The following is a 17,984-nucleotide window of genomic DNA, read 5'->3' on the forward strand; positions in this document are numbered from 1 at the left end:
AAGAATGCTGCCGAGATGTGGGTCTCGTAGGAAAACTGACCAATGTTTAGTTAGTATGTTTCTGATGTCTTTGTGTGTTTTGCTGAAGGTAGTGATGAAATTGTGTGAACGATCTGTGGTAGTAGAGGGATGCTCAGGTTTGGGGATTAAACAGGATGCCTGATTGAAAGAGAGGGCTCTATCATAGGAGGACTGCACCAGAGCACGGGGGGGGGGGGGGGGGGGGGGGGGTTGGTTTCGGGGGATAGCCTTTGGCTTTAAAATGGGCCTTCAAGATGTTGTATTCAAACGACTGGTCCTTACATTTTACACAAACTGTCTATACAAACAATGCTGAATTTTTGGATGCTCTGGAATCTCATGATAGTCACTCTCTTCACACTAAAACATTTTTCAAGCCCCTCAACATTTTTCAAACTTTGACTGCGGCAATTTCAAAAATTGCCTCTGAAATGTGTCCTACAGACAGTTCAAGAGAATTAGGAGGAGCTGTACTAGAGACTGATATTTTGTCTCACAAAGCAACATCTTGAAGGCCCGTTTTAAAGCCAAAGGCTACCCCCATGCTCTGGTACAGTCCTCCTATGATAGAGCCCTCTCTTTCAATCAGGCATCCAGTTTACTCCCCAAACCTGTGCAACCCACCACTACCACAGATCGGTCACACAATTTCATCACTACCTTCAGCAGAGAAAACAAAGACATCAGAAAAATAAAAACTAAACATTGGTCTCAGCAGCATTCTTTCACCCAGACCCTCTCTCACATTTTGTAGGGCACGTACCCTATGTAACTTAATTGCTCCCAGTAAGCTTAGGCCCATTCCGCAACAGTCCAAACTGTCCACGATCTCGGACATCAATGGTAGTTTCAAGTGTGGGTCATAACGTTGCAAATGTTGCCCACTCATTAGCCACAAATGTCAAACCTTCTCCTCTACAGTCACCGGGGTGACCCATACCATTAAGTAATTTCTCAACTGCGGGTCACAATACATTATCTATTTACTACAATGTCCCTGCAACTAACAATATGTGGGCAGAACCATATGCTGTTTCAGGGAACGCTTGAACAAGCACCGCAGCAACACAGTACACGGCTTCCTCCTGCACAACGTTTCATGCCACCTGACAGAACAACATAATGGAGACTTTAGCGTTATTTGGGCCACTCCTATTGAGCAGATCTCCAAAAATGTAAACCAGAGGTACAAAACTCTGAGAAGATGTGAACATTTCTGGAACCACACCCTCCGAACCCTATCCCTTGGTGGTCTGAATGAAATGATCGAATGTAACCTGTAAACCAGCAAATATTCACGTCATAATGCATCTACCCCCCCCCCCCCCGTACCTCTGTTACCCACCTACTTGCTGCCATTTCTTGCTCCATATATATTATATACATTTTTATAACTAAACCACTCCGCATACTTTTAACTCCCCTAGTCTGTGTTTTTTTCACCACATATTTTATATATTTTCTACATGTTTTTATCATTATTATCATTAATATTACTATTTCTTTTATTTTCTTTATTTTATCGCACATTATTACCAATTCTTATGATCATTACTAGTATTATTCCTTTTTTACTACTATCGTTCTATGTGCTATATTATAATGCAGTACCAACACTATATGTTTTTATTCATTGATTTATTCCTTATGTATTTTACTGCCATCACCGCCGTATAATACTACTTGTATTATTACTATTTATAGTATTCACATACTTTGTCACATCTGGGCACTGCTGACAGCTAGTCCCGGCACTGACAGCAAGGTTCTGTCACCAATAGCTGACAGTTTTCTTGTATGTCCCCGTTACCTGCAGCCCTGTCACTATAGCTGACAGCTTTACCTGTAATCCCATCACTACCGCATACTGTACTCTTATGCGCTATGCGCCTCCGTTATCAGCGCTTGCATTGCCTACCAGCATAGTCTAACACTGTCTCAGTCTATTGGACACAGTGGGCCATGAGGTGCCCACCTCGGACGACGCGTCCTTAACAACCACACAGGAGGAGGCTGGTTGCTCACTGCTGATGTTTTACCTTGACTACATTATATACATAGTTTTTATTTTTACTAATTATGTATTGTTCCAGGCTTTTACTCATACATATATCTGCACTGCATCTGTTTATCATGTTTTCTTACCTGACAGTGATGTAACATGTGCTATACCATGTGATAGGCCCCTCCCAGTACATTTTGGGCGCCCATTTCTTCCTGTATATATACCTGCATGTTTGTGGAGTTTAGCACACTGATCTAAGGAAGGGGAGACTTCCTAGAAACGCGTAATTTTTATTGTTTTATTTGTTTACTAAGAAACAAGTTTACGTTGGACTGGCCTGAGACAACAATTTTGACAGAACTGTTCGAGTAATCTCTCCAGATCTCCAATCAAGCTGCGGAGAATGACGTTGTAGCCAAGGGAGACCTAGGTTGCTACCCATGGCACGACTCGACCACACAGGCGGCTGAGAAGGTTCGAGGCACAGGTAGGATACGGCAATTCGTGGTCAGGATAGCAGAAGGTCAGGGCAGGCGGCACAAGAGCATAGTCAGGAACGTAGCAGGATGTCAGTAGGCAGGTGGCAAAGGAGTAAAGACAGGTGTGACAGGTGCAACGGATAAATACGGGTACACTGGGCCTTTAAATCTTAGAGCTCTGGCGCGCGCGTGCCCTAGGAGGCGAGAGGAAGCAGCAGAGGACAAAGGTGAGTGACCGGCTGGGATTCGCATGCGAGCGCGTCCCACGATGTGAACCCAGCCCCGCCGGCTGGGGAAGAGAAGGGGACAATGCGCTCATGGAAAGAGTGAGTGGCCGGAGCGCAAGTTGTCACACAAACTCACTGTATTAATTGTGACAGGGAACAGAACAGAGCCACCCAGTTGCCATTTTTTATATTACCTTTTAAACATATTTATGTTGATTAATTTTAAAATCAAGTGAATGGGAAAGTGTCTGATAATTACACAAGGAACAATACATTAAAAGTTTTATTTGGTGACAGGTACTCCTTTAAGGTACTACTTTTTTGTATGTTTTTATTTTTATGAGAAAGTTTCTTTTAACTTGGACTAATAACAAGCTTTCCCCTTTGGTATATTGGTATTCTGTCAAAGCTACAAAAAACGTTTTGTAATTTAAATATAAATTAAACATATCGGAATTGCACATACTGCTGGCTATTACACTTATAATATATATATATATATATATATATATATATATATATATACACACAATGTACTTAAAAATGTAAATTGTACTTTACCTGTCAATTCCATATACATATGTGACAGCAATAACTTCAAAGAAAACAACTACCAAAAGTGTTAAAGAACCCGTAAAGGAGTCAAAGATTTGAAGCCAATAATTTCCAGATCCCATTGTAAAAATAAGAGAAAATGCAAATGATATCAGACATATTAAACCTAGAAAAGTAACAATAAAAGGTGTAAAAAATGTGACTTTAGCAACTGCAAATGCTAACATTTTTAAAAAATATAAACTGCAACAAGTTGGCATTGACATATACCTTTGCTAAAAGCAATCAATAAATATATAATCTATCTAGAGAAGCAAGAAGAAGCAGCACACCAAAAACAGATTAAGGAACACACAACCGGTGTGGGACTCAGGTCCCCAGGGTCCCAGCAAGGTATCCACAAGAAAAAAAATCACTGAAGCACTTAAGGATTGTGGAAAAATAAGTTGCATTTATTCCATCTTAAATCCGCAACGTTTCAGCTGCTCAATTGCAGCCTTTCTCAAGCAAATACAGAGTGCACATTTGGTGGTATATCTATATACTGTATATTTTATATATACAGGGTGGGCCATTTATATGGATACACCTTAATAAAATAGGAATGGTTGGTGATATTAACTTCTTGCTTGTGGCACATTAGTATATGTGAGGGGGGGAAACTTTTCAAGATGGGTGGTGACCATGGCGGCCATTTTGAAGTCGAACATTTTGAATCCAACTTTTGTTTTTTCAATAGGAAGAGGATCATGTGACATCAAACTTATTGGGAATTTCACAAGAAAAACAATGATGTGCTTGGTTTTAACATAACTTTATTCTTTCATGAGTTATTTACAAGTTTCTGACCACTTATAAAATGTGTTCAATGTGCTGCCCATTGTGTTGGATTGTCAATGCAACCCTCTTCACACACTGATAGCAACACCGCAGGAGAAATGCTAGCACAGGCTTCCAGTATCCGTAGTTTCAGGTGCTGCACATCTCGTATGTTCATAGCATAGACAATTGCCTTCAGATGACCCCAAAGATAAGTCTAAGGGGGTCAGATCGGGAGACCTTGGGGGTCATTCAACTGGTCCACGACGACCAATCCACTTTCCAGGAAACTGTTTATCTAGGAATGTGTATTTTTTTTTTTTTTATAACCACCTCCTCAGGCAGAGAATTCCACAGTCTCACTGCTCTTACAGTAAAGAACCCCTGTCTGTGCTGGTGTAGAAGCCTTCTTTCCTCTAAATAGTTGTAGTTTTGCAACATCTAGAAGGCCAGATATTGGAGACCACTGTGCAGTGGTCTCCAAACTGTGGTTTCCAGGTGTTGCAAAACAACTCCCAGCATGCCCAGACAGTCCAGGCATGCTGGGAGTTGTAGTTCTGTAACATCTGGCCCTTCAGATGTTGCAGAGCTACAACTCCCAGCATGCCTGGACAGTCTTGGCATGCTGGGAGTTGTAGTTTTGCAACATATGGAGGGACACAGTTTGGAGACCACTATACAGTGGTTTCCAAACTGTAGACCTCCAGATGATGCAAAACTACAAATCCCAGCATGCCCAGACAATCAAGCATGCTGGGCGTTGTAGTGCTGCAACATCTGGCCCTTCAGATGTTGCCGAACTACAACTCCCAGCATGCCAGGACAGTCTGGGCATGTTTGGAGTTGTAGTTTTGCAAAATCTGGAGGGCTACAATTTTGAGAACACTTAGCAGTCTCCAAACTGTTCTTCCCTAGTTTTTGCATAACTACAACTCCTAGCAGGCCTTTCGGCTGTCAGTGCATGCTGGGAGTTGTAGTTTTGCAATAGCTGTAGGCACACTGGTTGGGAAACACTGAGCTAGAGTCTGTTTCCTAACTCAGTGATTCCAACCCGTGTTGCCTCCAGTTGTTGCAAAACTTCAACTCCCAGAATGCACTGACAGACCGTACATGCTGGGAGTTGTAGTTTTGCAACAGCTGGAGGCACACAGGTTGGAATCACTGATCTAGAGTCTGTTTCCTAACTCAGTGGTTCCCCACCAGTGTGTCTACAGCTGTTACAACTCCCAGGCTGGAAGCTTTGCAACAGCTGGAGGCACCCTGTTTGGGAAATGCTGCCATAGGATTTTGGTGGAGACAAGCGCCATCCTTGTATCCGAGTCTGCCCCTATTGCATATTCCTTATTTAGTCCTCAAATGTGCATGGCCCTCTCACTTCGGAGCCCTGTCGTATTTCAAGGCAAACGTTTAGGGTCACTTATGGGGTATTTCCGTGCTCAGGAGAAAGTGCGTTACAAATTTTGTGGGGCTTTTTCTGCTTTTAAGTTAGGGGCTACACCAGCATGTTAGTGTAAAAAAAAAAAAAAAAAAAATTTTTTACACTAACATGCTGGTGTTGCCAATACTTTTCATTTTCACAAGAGGTAAAAGGAGAAAAAGTCCCCCAAAATTTGTAACGCAATTTCTTCCAAGTAAGGAAATACCCCATATGTGGACGAAAAATGCTCTAAGGGTGCACAACAGGGCTCAGGAGTGAGAGAGCGCCATGTATATTTGAGGTCTAAATTGGTGATTTGCTCACCCAAATGTGACCCCATTTTGGAAACTACACCCCTCAAGGAACATAACAAGGGGTATATTGAGCCTTAACACCCCACAGGTCTTTGACAAATTTTCGTTAAAGTTGGACGGGAAAATTAAAAATTTGTTTTTTATTCCTGATATGCTGGTGTTACCCCAAATTTTTCATTTTCACAAGGGGGTAATAGGAAAAAAGCCCCCCAAAATTTGTAACCCCATTTTTTCTGAGTAAGGAAATACCCCATATGTGGATGTTAAGTGCTCTGCGGGCGAACTACAATGCTCAGAAGCGAAGGAGTGCCCTTGGGCTTCTGGAGAGAGAATTAGGCTGGAATTGAAGGCCATGTGTGTTTACAAAGCCCACATAGTGCCAGAACAATGGACCCCCCCACATGTGACCCCATTTTGTAAACTACACCCCTCATGTAATGTAACAAGGGGTGCAGTAAGCATTTACACCCCACTGGTGTCTGACAGATTTTTTGAACAGTCGTCCGTAAAAATTTGAAATGTAATTTTTCATTTGCACAGCCCACTGTTCCAAAGATCTGTCAAACGCCAGTGGGGTGTAAATGCTCTCTGCACCCCTTATTACATTCTGTGAGGGGGTGTAGTTTCCAAAATGGGGTCACATGTGGGGGGGGGGGGGGGGTTTCATTGTTCTGGCACCACGGGGGCTTTGTAAAAGCATATGGCCCCTCGACTCTCGACTTCTATTCCAACCAAATTCTCTCACCAAAAAGCCCAATGGCGCTCCTTCTCTTCTGAGCATTGTAGGTCGCTTGCATACTCAAAAGAGATGGGGTTACAAATTTTGGTTTCTTTTTTCTCCTATTACACCTAGTGAAAATGAAAAATTTGGGTTAACACCAGCATTTTATTGAAGAAAATGTTTTTTATTTTTTTTTTATTTTTACGTCCTATTTTAACAAAAGTTTCTTAATCACCTGTGGGGTGTTAAGGCTCACTTTACCCCTTTTTACGTTCCTTGAGGGGTGTAGTTTCCAAAATAGAGTGCCATGTGTTTTTTTTTTTTTTTTTTTTACTGTTCTGGCATCATGGGTGCTTCATAAATGTGACATGCTCCCTTAAAAACATTTCAGCAAATTCGCTCTCTAAAAGCCCAATGTCTCTCCTTCCCTTCTGAGCCCTCTAGTGCAATGGTTCTCAACCTGGGGGACAAGTACCCCCAGGGGTACTTAGCAGTTCTACAGGGGATACTTGAAAAAAAAATCAGTAATGGCAGCCACTGGTTACTGGTCTGGACCACTTTGAAAAAAATGGTAGGCTGACGTCACTGCACTGAGGAGCGGAACCAGAGGACAGCAAAGGGGAAGCGCAGGCACTGGGCTGCTGTGGGCAGTAACTACCATCAGCTTTGTTGCTCCACTGCTCCTGCAGACCAGGGACCTACTGCTATGAGCCATAGCAATAGGTCCCCAGACAAGAGGAGCAGTGGAGCACCAAAGCGGGACAGTATGGTGGCCTGCAACTATGTATGGGGGCAGTTTGGGGGCCTACAGCTATATTTGGGGACACAGAGGGGCCTAACAACTTTATGGGAAGGGGCTGTCAAGGGGTACTCCGGCAAAAAAGGTTGAGAACCACTGCTCTAGTGCACCCACAGATCACTTTACATCAACATATGAGGTATTTCCTTACTCGAGAGAAATGGGGTTCCAATTTTGGGGGAGGCATTTTCTCCTATTACCCCTTGTGAAAAGTTAGGTGTAACACCAGCATTTTAGTGTTAAAAAAGTCTAATTTTTCATGTTCATGTCCCACTTTAACGAAAGTTTGTCAATCACCTGTGGGGTTTATACTTCTCCTCCATTTTGCTGCTATTCATGTGAAACACCTAAAGGGTTAACAAACTTTTTGAATGTCATTTTGAATACTTTGATGAAGCTTTCATAATGGGGTCGATTATAAAGGATTTCCAACATAAGACCCTCATATTCACTTCAAAACTTAACTGGTCCCTGAAAAATTCAGATTTAGAAATTATCGTGAAAAATTGCTGCTATACTTTGAAGCCCTCTGATGTCTTCAAAAAGTAAAAACATGTCATCTTTATGATGCTAACATAAAATAGACATATTGAATATGTGATTCAATATGTAATTTATTTGACATGTCCCCTTTCCTTATAAGCAGAGTGCTTCAAAGTTAGAAAATGCTAAATTTTGAAATGTTTTCTGAAATTTTGAAAATTTTCACCAAGAAATGATGCAAGTAACGATGAAAATTTACCACTAACATAAAGCAGAATATGTCATGAAAAACAATCTTGGAATCAAATTTATAAGTAAAAGCATCCCAGAGTTATTAATGCTTAAAGTGAGGTCAGAGGTCAGATTTGAAAAAAATGCTCCCGTCCTTAGGGTCATAATGGGCTCCATCCCCAAGGGTTTAAGGACCAAAGCATTTTTTGCACATCTGACCACTCTCATTTTAAGCATTAATAACTCTGGGATGCTTTTACTTATGAATTTGATTCCAAGATTATTTTTTCGTGACATATTCTACTTTAACATAGTGGTACATTTTCGTCGATATTTGCATCATTTCATGGTGAAAAATTTCCAAATTTCATGAAAAATTTGAAAATTTTTCTCTAACTTTGAAATTCCCCCCCCAAAAATGTATATTGATTAACTTTTACAATATGTCTTTATGTTTGCATCATAAAGTTTACATGTTTTTATTTTTGGAAGACATCAGAGGGCTTCAAAGTTCAGCAGCAATTTTCTAATGTTTCATGAAATTTTCAAAATCGGGAATTTTCAGCGACCAGTTCAGTTCTGAAGTGGATTTGAGGGGCCTTCATATTAGAAATACCACACAAATGACCCGATTATAGAAACTACATCCCTCAAAGTATTCAAAATGACATTCAGAAAGTTTTTTTTAACCCTTTAAGTATAGGAATAGCAAAGTAAAGGAGAAAATTCAAAATCTTCATTTTTTACACTCGCATGTTCTTGTAAGCCCAGTTTTTGAACTTTTACAAGGGGTAATAGGAGAAAAAGCCCCCTACAATTTGTAACCCAATTTCTCTCAAGTAAGGGAATTTTGCTGAAATGTTTTTTGGGGGGCATGTCGCATTTAGGAAGCCCTTCTGTGCCAGAACAGCAAAAAATAAACACATGGCATACCATTTTGGAAACAAGGCACATTACAAGGGGTCCTGTGAGCCTTAACACTTCACTTTTCGTTAAAGTCGGATGTGTAAATGAAATGTTTTTTTTTTTCTAAAGTGCATTTCCCCCCCCCAAATTTACCATTTTTGCTAAGGGCAATGGGAGAAAATGCCCCCCAAAATTTGTAACCCCATCTCTTCTGAGTATGGAAATAACCCATGTTAGTACGTAAAATGCTCTGCAGGCGAACTACAATGCTTAGAAGAGAAGGAGTCACATTTGGCTTTTGGAAAGCAAATTTAGCTGAAATAGTTTTTGGGGTGTATGCCACATTTAGGAAGCCCCTATGGTGCCAGAACAACAAAAAAGAAAACACATTGCATACTATTTTGGAAACTACACCCCTCAAGGAATGTAACAAGGGGTACAGTGAGCCTTAAGACCCCACAGGTGTTTGACGACTTTTTGTTAAATTTGGATGTGTAAATGAAGAAAAATGTTTTCACTAAAATGCTGGTTTTTCCCAGAATAAAAAATTTCTACAAGGGCGTAAAGGAGAAAATGCCCCCCAAAATTTGTAACCCCATTTCTGAGTATGGAAATACCCCATATATGGACGTCAAGTGCTCTTCTGGTGCACTACAATGCTCAGAAGAGAAGAAGCGCCATTGAGCTTTTGGATAGAGAATTTGGTTGGAATAGAAGTTGGGGGCCTTGTGCATTTAAAAAGCTCACCATGGTGCCAGAACAGTGGACCCCCCCCCCCACATGTGACCCCATTTTGGAAACTACACCCCTCACAGAATTTAATAAGAGGTGCAGTGAGCATTACACCCCACTGGCGTTTGACAGATCTTTGGAACAGTAGGCTGTGCAAATTAAAAATTACATTTTTCATTTTCACGGACCACTGTTTCAAAAATCTCTCAGACACCTGTGGGGCCTAAATGCTCTCTGCAACCCTTATTACATTACATGAGGGGTGTAGTTTCCCAAATGGGGTCACCTGTGGGGGGTCCATTGTTCTGGCACTATGGGGGCTTTGTAAACACACGTGGCCTTCAATTCCGGACAAATTTTCTCTTCAAAAGCCCAATGGCGCTCCTTCTCTTCTAATTGGAAATTAGTTACTCTGTCAGGTCTGTTGGTTAATATTAAGTCCATTCTCTCATTATATCAGGTTTAGGGTGGGATCTTGTTTTTGCTCATCTTCTTGGAACTTCCAGCCGGACCTAGTGCCTAAGCCCTGGAGACACTATCACTACCTACACTGACACATGTAGACCTACCCCTACACTCTGTCTCACATTCTATTCCATTATCCTTCTTTCTATTCTACCCCATTACAGATTATCTGTCCTACCTGGACCCAGTACCCATACCCTCAGAAAATGTAGGGACTATCTACAAGGTAATCACCATCCTTATCCCTTTACTCCTGTAACCTTACCGTATTATTCAATATCAATACACTTACCAGACCTATGTCTCTCATTTTAGATCTCGTTGATACTCATCAGCAACTGTCCATATGTTTACCACCTGTCCTACTCTATAACCTAAGTGAGGACTACTTTCTATACGCACACCATCCAAGTATCTTCTAGCTCTACATGTGGACGCACACTGACTGCTGTGCATGGGTCTGTCTATGACCCCCTTCTAAGTATTCTACGATTCCCTGAGGAGCTACCTGTAATGTTATAGAGTAGCAAAACGCGTTGGGTGTGTATGGTATCACTTGTACATGCATAATGGTATCCAATGTTATGCACTGATAAATATACATGTATGTCTATATTAATGAATACTGAATATTACCCCTGGGTAACACAGGTTCTGTTTGTCAGTATATCTAACACATGTTACTACCTTGTATGACATTTATCTTGTGCGTTTTGTACGAACATTTGTCATTCTATGGGACTACTAATTTATGCAGCTATCCATGGGTTATACACATGGATAATCCATATAGGAGGATATTGGTAATGAATGGCAGTATGTCGCCACAGTGGGTGGCATAAGGTGGGATGCAATGCATATTGACAGATGGGTGTAATTTGTAACAGGACTATGAGTGTGCTGAAAAAAAAGGAGAGAGTGAGCAGTGTATACATATGTACATATGCATAGGGGAATAAATGCATAACTGTATATAAGAATGGTGTTGAGCGGTAGGCATGATGGGCATAACAGCGATAACAGGCATATCAGAGAGGTGGATACATATAGATACATACAAATCTATATACATCCAAGGAATCCATGCATAGATGTATACATGCATGGTAGGAAAAATAAGTTTAACAGGTGTGGATGTAAATAAAAGTATTGCAAGAGGTGAAGGGCATGGCGAGGTGTGGTAAAAGTATGGCAGGTGTGAGAGAGAGAGGGGACATATGTGAAAAGAGGACCAGGGGATGGAGGAAACGGAACACCTAAATGAAACAGGGCTGGTGCAATGGAACGATTGGAAGGGACCCATGGGAAAGAAGATATGTGGTCAGGGGGTAGGATCACAGGTTACATTTGATCATCTCATTGAAACCTCGGGGAACCAGGGTTTGCTGATCTGTTCAATGGGAGTAGCTTTAATGATGTTAAAATCCTTCCAATGCAATTCAGCCATGTGCCGAGACACACTATGTAGTAGTAACCCGTTGGTGGTGTTTTTCCGATGCTTGTTGATGCATTCTCTAAAAGCACCGGATAGTGCGCCCCACATATTGGAGTCCACTCGGACATTGTAGAAGAGAAATCACGTATTGTGAGCTACAATTGAGACAGGATTTGATGGGGTATGTGGATTTAGTAGTGGTGGAGGAGAAGGAACTGCATCTATGTGAGATGACGGAGCAGCACTTACATCAGAAACTTCCGGTGGTGGCGAGAAAGTTGGAGGTGGTCGACAGGGTGGTGCTGGATCTAAGTTTGCTAGGGGCTACAAGGTTCCGTATGGTGTGGCCTCTTCTGAAGGTAATGAAATGTTGTTCCAAAGGGAACAGAGGTGCTATATAAAACTTAATGTTTAATTACATGCTAGATAAAATAATAAATGTTCTACCACAAACCACAAAACATAGTAAGGAGGCACCAAGCAAAGGTAACACACATTGGTCACTCAAAAAGACCACAAAAATCCATATTGTCAATGATCAAGAGATATACTGGACTGCATCCAATAGCAGAAGAATGTAACATTATCACATGCTGAAAATATCATAAGAAAAAATGTAAAGCTTTCTTAATTAACTAGAAATGCCAATATTGAACGGAGGTTTGTCCCTGTCCCAACGCGTTTCTGTGTAGGGGATGAGTCAACATAGGATCCCCCACACTTCATCAGGGGACATATAGTATATCAGGTGTGCCAATCCTCACACCATAACAAAGAAAGGCTAGTAACATAAGTAGCCTGTAGCATGTGACTTAAAATGAGCAATTCTGATGAGTATTTTCAATAAACTCATATCAAAAGAATCATGACAAGAAAACAGTCATCCCCTGGTAAACATGTAGTAGCGCTGTATAGTCAGATGCTGGTACCTGCAAGAGAAGACAGACAAAAAAAATTAAAAATCCACCGACATTAAAGTCAGGTACACCAACACTTACCCCTCCTGCAGGGTCTCATAGCAATTAGATAGATAAACTGGCAGATACTCATGATCCTGACTACAGCCTACGACCAGTTAGGGGGATCCGAAAGTAAAATAAAACGTAGTCCACTCAATGACCTTATAATAAAAATAATATATATGTCTATATACAGTACACCCGCTGCCCACCATGTGTACAACTAGCAGCCCTCTGTACTTACAGACATCCATCCAGGATTATCAAACAGGACTCTGCTGTGGCAGAGTAAACCGGCACAGTGTCCGGATAGATGTGCTAAGTGTGCATGCCGGCGTCTCACTGCACAGTGCAACGCCAAACACTGCTATCATGTAGGTCCCGTCCCTCTGACGCAAGCAAGGAGCGGGGCCTCACATCGCATCCACAAATCGGGTAATTAAAGTAACTGACAGCAGCGGCGTCGCTAGTACTTACAGATACATGAAAGATAAACCGATTATGGCTAATAGGGATCTATAGGTAAAGATAAGAATAAGGGAACAAAGGTCAATCTATAAGTAAGGGGTTCTAGATCCACCGCATTATATATTATTAGATCTGTTGTATGTGATCACTAACACTGTTAAGTAAAAGGGTTTAGTTAGTCATACTGGACCTGGGTGGTAGCAATGACTAGGAGTATTCTTAAAGGATCAAGGGCTTAGATCATCGTCCCTAGCAACCAAAGGGGCTATCAAAGAATAACCCCCTGATTGGTTAGGGTGTTTGCTAACAAATTATATAGTGTAGTGATGGAGTCAATAAATGGTATGTTGCACTCCCGAATTGAGGGGGATTGCTATCGTCCCTAGCAACCAGTACATAGAAAACAGGTAAGTACCTATTGGTGTTTAGGATAAGCAACCAGATGGCGACCCATGGGGAATTATCACCCCTAAACAACCAGATAAAGAACTAGACTAGCCAGAAATTGGTAGCTGCCAACTTATGTAGAACTCGTAGATATCCAGAGAGAGAATAATTAGGGGTATCATATAGAGGACCTCACAGAGATCTTTAGTTGTCCCTTGCAATGGGGGGACCTAACAGAGATCAATGGTTGTCCTTAGCAACCAGAATACAAAGATTGCCTCTCAAAGCATAAAAATACAGAACCAATTCTAAAAATAGAATAATAGCGTACAAATATATAAACAAATTCAAAAATAGAATGAATAGGCAAGAAGAAAAGCCATTGCAAAATAGTGCGTTCCATATAGATAATGGATACTGGGCAGCAGATTGGGACAGGAGACCTAATCAGTAGGGAATGTGGATGACAGAGACCTAGGAAGAGCTGAGTAAACCTATATTGCACCTAGGCTAAAGGGGCCTAATCCTAAACGGCATGGACATCCTTAGAAGGACGGCCCCATAGCACTGAAACCTCCTATTGTATCCTATAAGGCCTTGCATAGGGGTGGTGTCTAGAGGTGGTCCTAGGAAAATAGACCGACTACGGTCTCCACTCTCTACCTGCCATAACACCCAATATACAATCTGCAGCCCCAGCAACCACCTTCAATGCTCAACGCCAGAATATAGTGAGAATCACAGGGGGCAAATGTGAGTTGTTCGTTAAGGCCCTGGGGGGCCGTGGTTTGTAAACGGAAAATCCACCTGCACTCTCTCTGCAATAATAGTCTATCCCAGTCACCCCCCCTGGCAGGAGGTTTAACAAGATCAATACCCATGAACATAAGTTGATCAGTCTGACCCTGATGGTATGTATTCTTATGGATCACCACAGGGGTATTCCTGTGGTTACGTACATCCCCAAGATGTTCTAATATCCTGCAGCGGAATTCTCGAAAAGTTTTGCCTACGTATCTCTTTCCGCACGGACAGGATGCAAGATATATAACCCCACGTGAGCTACAGTTAATAAAGTGTTTAATCGGTGTCAGTTTTCCAGTGTTAGTCTCCTCCAGCATTTTAGTTTTTAGAACATTCGTACAGGCCCTGCAGTGGCCGCATCTGAAGCAGCCCTGTATTGCGACAGACCCCAGCCAAGTGTGAGAAGTGGTGTTCTGTAGGTGGCTATGGACCAGTCTATCCCCCACGCTCTGTCCCTTGCGATATGTTATCAAGGGCCTGGGGCCTATAGTATCAGATAGATCTGGGTCAAGCCGTAAGATGTTCCAATGTTTCTCTAGAATATTTTTTATATGCATAGACATGTTGTCAAAAGTACCAATGATTCTTGTAACATTTTCGGTATTAACCCTAGACTGGGGGGCCAGGAGTCGAGTCCTATCCTGTTGGAGTGCGTTTCTATAGGCATCCCTAAGTATATAGTCCGGATAGCCCCTTTGGTGAAACCGGTTCCTCAAGTCCTGAGCCTGTTGTATAAACTCAGTCTTATCCGAGCAGTTCCTCCTGAGGCGGAGATATTGTCCCCTCGGTATACCCCTTTTCTGGGGAACCGGGTAACAACTCTCCCACCTCAGGAGGCTGTTCGTCGCAGTGGGTTTCCTATAGACCGCTGTGTCGAGGGTCCCCAGTGAGTTTTTACTGACACGAACGTCAAGGAATGCCAGGGACTGCTCGTCAATTTCATATGTAAAGGCAAGACCTATGGTATTTTTGTTAAGATACTGTACAAATAGGTCAAAGTTTGCCTTTGACTCCGCCCATAAAATAAAAATGTCTTCTATATATTGCGACCAGAAGGTCACGCTATTTGCTAGTACCTCCTGCTCACCCACAAAGGCGATGGTTGCCTCCCACCAGCCCAGGGTAAGGTTTGCGTAGGATGGGGCACAGGGGCTCCCCATCGTGATACCCCTGAGGTGGTGGAAGTACCACCCCTTAAAAAGGAAATAATTGTGGGTGAGGATGTAACGTAGGAGGTCCAGCACTTGACGATTATGGGCTTGATGGTAGATTCCACGAAACGACAAATAGTAGGAAACAGCCTGCAAGGTATATTAAAACATTTTGCCCAATGCTCCCTATACCTGCCACTATGGGGCGTCCCTTAAGGGGATCTAGCCCCTTATGGACTTTGGGAAGTACGTAGAATGTCGGTATCACCGGGGCCTTGGGCAAAAGAAAATCATACTCATCCTGTGTGATGAGATGGTTATTTTTGGGCTGGTATCAAAGTATTCTTTAATTCCACAAGATACTGTGATGTGGGATTAGCTGGGAGGACCTCATAAGTAAGAGGATCATCAAGAAGGCGACAGAACATATCTACATATTTTTCTTGATCAAGGAGTACTATATTCCCCCCCCCCCCTTATCGGAGGGTTTGATAATAAGGTCATTATCGCTTTCCAGTTTCTCCACTGCGATCCTCTCGTTATAAGAAAGATTATTCGGAAGTTGATTCGGGAGGGTCGCAATGGAGCGTAACTCCTTTGTAACTAGATCAAGAAAAACGTCAATGCAGGAAACATCTCCCACTGGGGGCATGAGGCGACTTTTAAGTTTACAGTCAGTATATGGTCCATGTCCCAAAGTGGTTTCATTATCCTCCAATAAAGATACCAGGTCACGAGTCATAGATAGTTCCTCAACAGAGAGACCATGTTCCCTTGCTACTCTTCTAACTCTCATTTTGAAATGTTTGTGCCACCTCAGTTTCCGAGCGAATAGGGGGATGTCTTTAGTCCAGATAAATGGATAATAACGAGTCGTGGGAACAAAGGATAACCCTTTGCCCAAGACATCCACCTCTCGTTGTGACAGAGTGTGCTTTGAGAGATTAATTATTTTGGAAGCACTATGTCTGTCTATGCTGGGTATCTCCCTCGATATGGTCGTACTCTGAGCTGGTATGGATCCTTGGGTCCCTCTAAAAAAGATGATGAAGAGGCAGATCCTGAAGGTGCGTATGACTGTCCTGCATTTTGCATCTGTGCCTGATTGGGTGTATGCCTTCCCCCATTCCATGGTTGTGAAGGGTTGGAGTAATCCTGTGTTGGGGACCTATTATAGTATCTAGTCCTATAAGAACCTCTCGGTAAGCGCCCTCTCGGATTACCCACGACCCCTATCACTGCGAGAAGTGTTTCTTTCAGTTTGGAGTAGTCTGTGTCTGTTTCCGAATCTCTCTGTACAGGATTTCTAGGGATAACTGTGTATGCCTTGTTCTCCTTAAAATCCTGTAAATCCCGTATATATTGGGAATGTTTTCTCTCTTTCAGAAAGAATTGGAAACGTTCTATCGTAGTTTGCAATTGTGCCTCTTTACTCGCAAATTCAGGGTCTGCCTTAAACCTAAGTACAATTTATTTTTGTTCTGCCAATTTTTTGCCGGCTAAGTCCAGGTGTACCCTTTCCTCTTCCAGGAGGATGTTCATAAACTCCAAGGAGCACTTAGTAGCGGCATCCTCCCATTTTTTAAGGACAGTCGCAGTACGTAACCACAGGAATACTCCTGTGGCGATCCATATGAATACATACCATCAGGGTCAGACTGATCAACTTATGTTCATGGGTATTTATCTTGTTAAACCTCCTGCCAGGGGGGGGGGGGGGGGGGTGACTGGGATAGACTATTATTGCAGAGAGAGTGCAGGTGGATTTTCCGTTTACAAACCATGGCCCCCCAGGGCCTTAACGAACAACTCACATTTGCCCCCTTTCTGTGATTCTCACTATGTTCTGGTGTTGAGCATTGATGGTGGTTGCTGGGGCCGCTGATTGCATATTGGGTGGTATGGCAGGTAGAGTGGAGACCGTAGTCTGTCTATTTTCCTTGGACCACCTCTAGGCAGGGCCTTATAGGATACAATAGGAGGTTCCAGTGCTACGGTGCCGTCCTTCTAAGGACGTCCATGCCATTTAGGATTAGGGCCCTTTAGCCTAGGTGCAATATAGGTTTACTCAGCTCTCCCAAGGTCCCTGTCATCCACATTCCCTACTGATTAGGTCTCCTGTCCCAATCTGCTGCCCAGCACCCATTATCTATATGGAACGCACTATTTTGCAATGGCTTTTCTTTTTGCCTATTCATTCCATTTTTGAATTTGTTTATATACCGTATTTATCGGGGTATACCACGCACCGGCCTATAACACGCACCCTCATTTTACCAAGGATATTTGGGTAAAAAAAGTTTTTTACCCAAAAATCCATGGTAAAATGAGGGTGCGTGTGTGCGCGTGTATACCCCCATACACCCCAGGAAAGGCAGGGGGAGAGAGGCCGTCGCTGCCCGCTTCTCTCCCCCTGCGTTTCCTGGGGTCTAGAGCCCTGCTGCCGGCCCTTCTCTCCCCCTGGCTATCGGCGCCGCTGCCCGTTCTGTCCCCCTGACTATCGGTGCCGGCGCCGATAGTCAGGGGGAGAGAAGCGGCGCTGACAGCCAGGGGGAGAGAAGGGGCAGCGGCATCCATTGCCGGCGCCGCTGCCCCGTTGCCTCCCC

General features: G+C 42.7%; 1 protein-coding gene across 5 annotated transcripts in view; it reads right to left on the bottom strand.

Annotated features, from left to right (window-relative positions):
• The window catches only part of LOC130273417 (sodium-dependent neutral amino acid transporter B(0)AT3-like), a 589,425-nt gene that overhangs the window by 120,960 nt on the left and 450,481 nt on the right, over positions 1 to 17,984 (bottom strand). For all 5 annotated transcript variants that reach the window (XM_056520172.1, XM_056520170.1, XM_056520174.1 and 2 more), the window contains one exon: positions 3,294 to 3,453. In XM_056520172.1, coding sequence (XP_056376147.1) covers positions 3,294 to 3,453 — 160 coding nt within the window. The remainder of the gene's footprint in view (positions 1 to 3,293; positions 3,454 to 17,984) is intronic.

This window comes from Hyla sarda, chromosome 5 (genome assembly GCF_029499605.1).
Source record: "Hyla sarda isolate aHylSar1 chromosome 5, aHylSar1.hap1, whole genome shotgun sequence".
Taxonomy (NCBI): Eukaryota; Metazoa; Chordata; class Amphibia; order Anura; family Hylidae; genus Hyla; species Hyla sarda.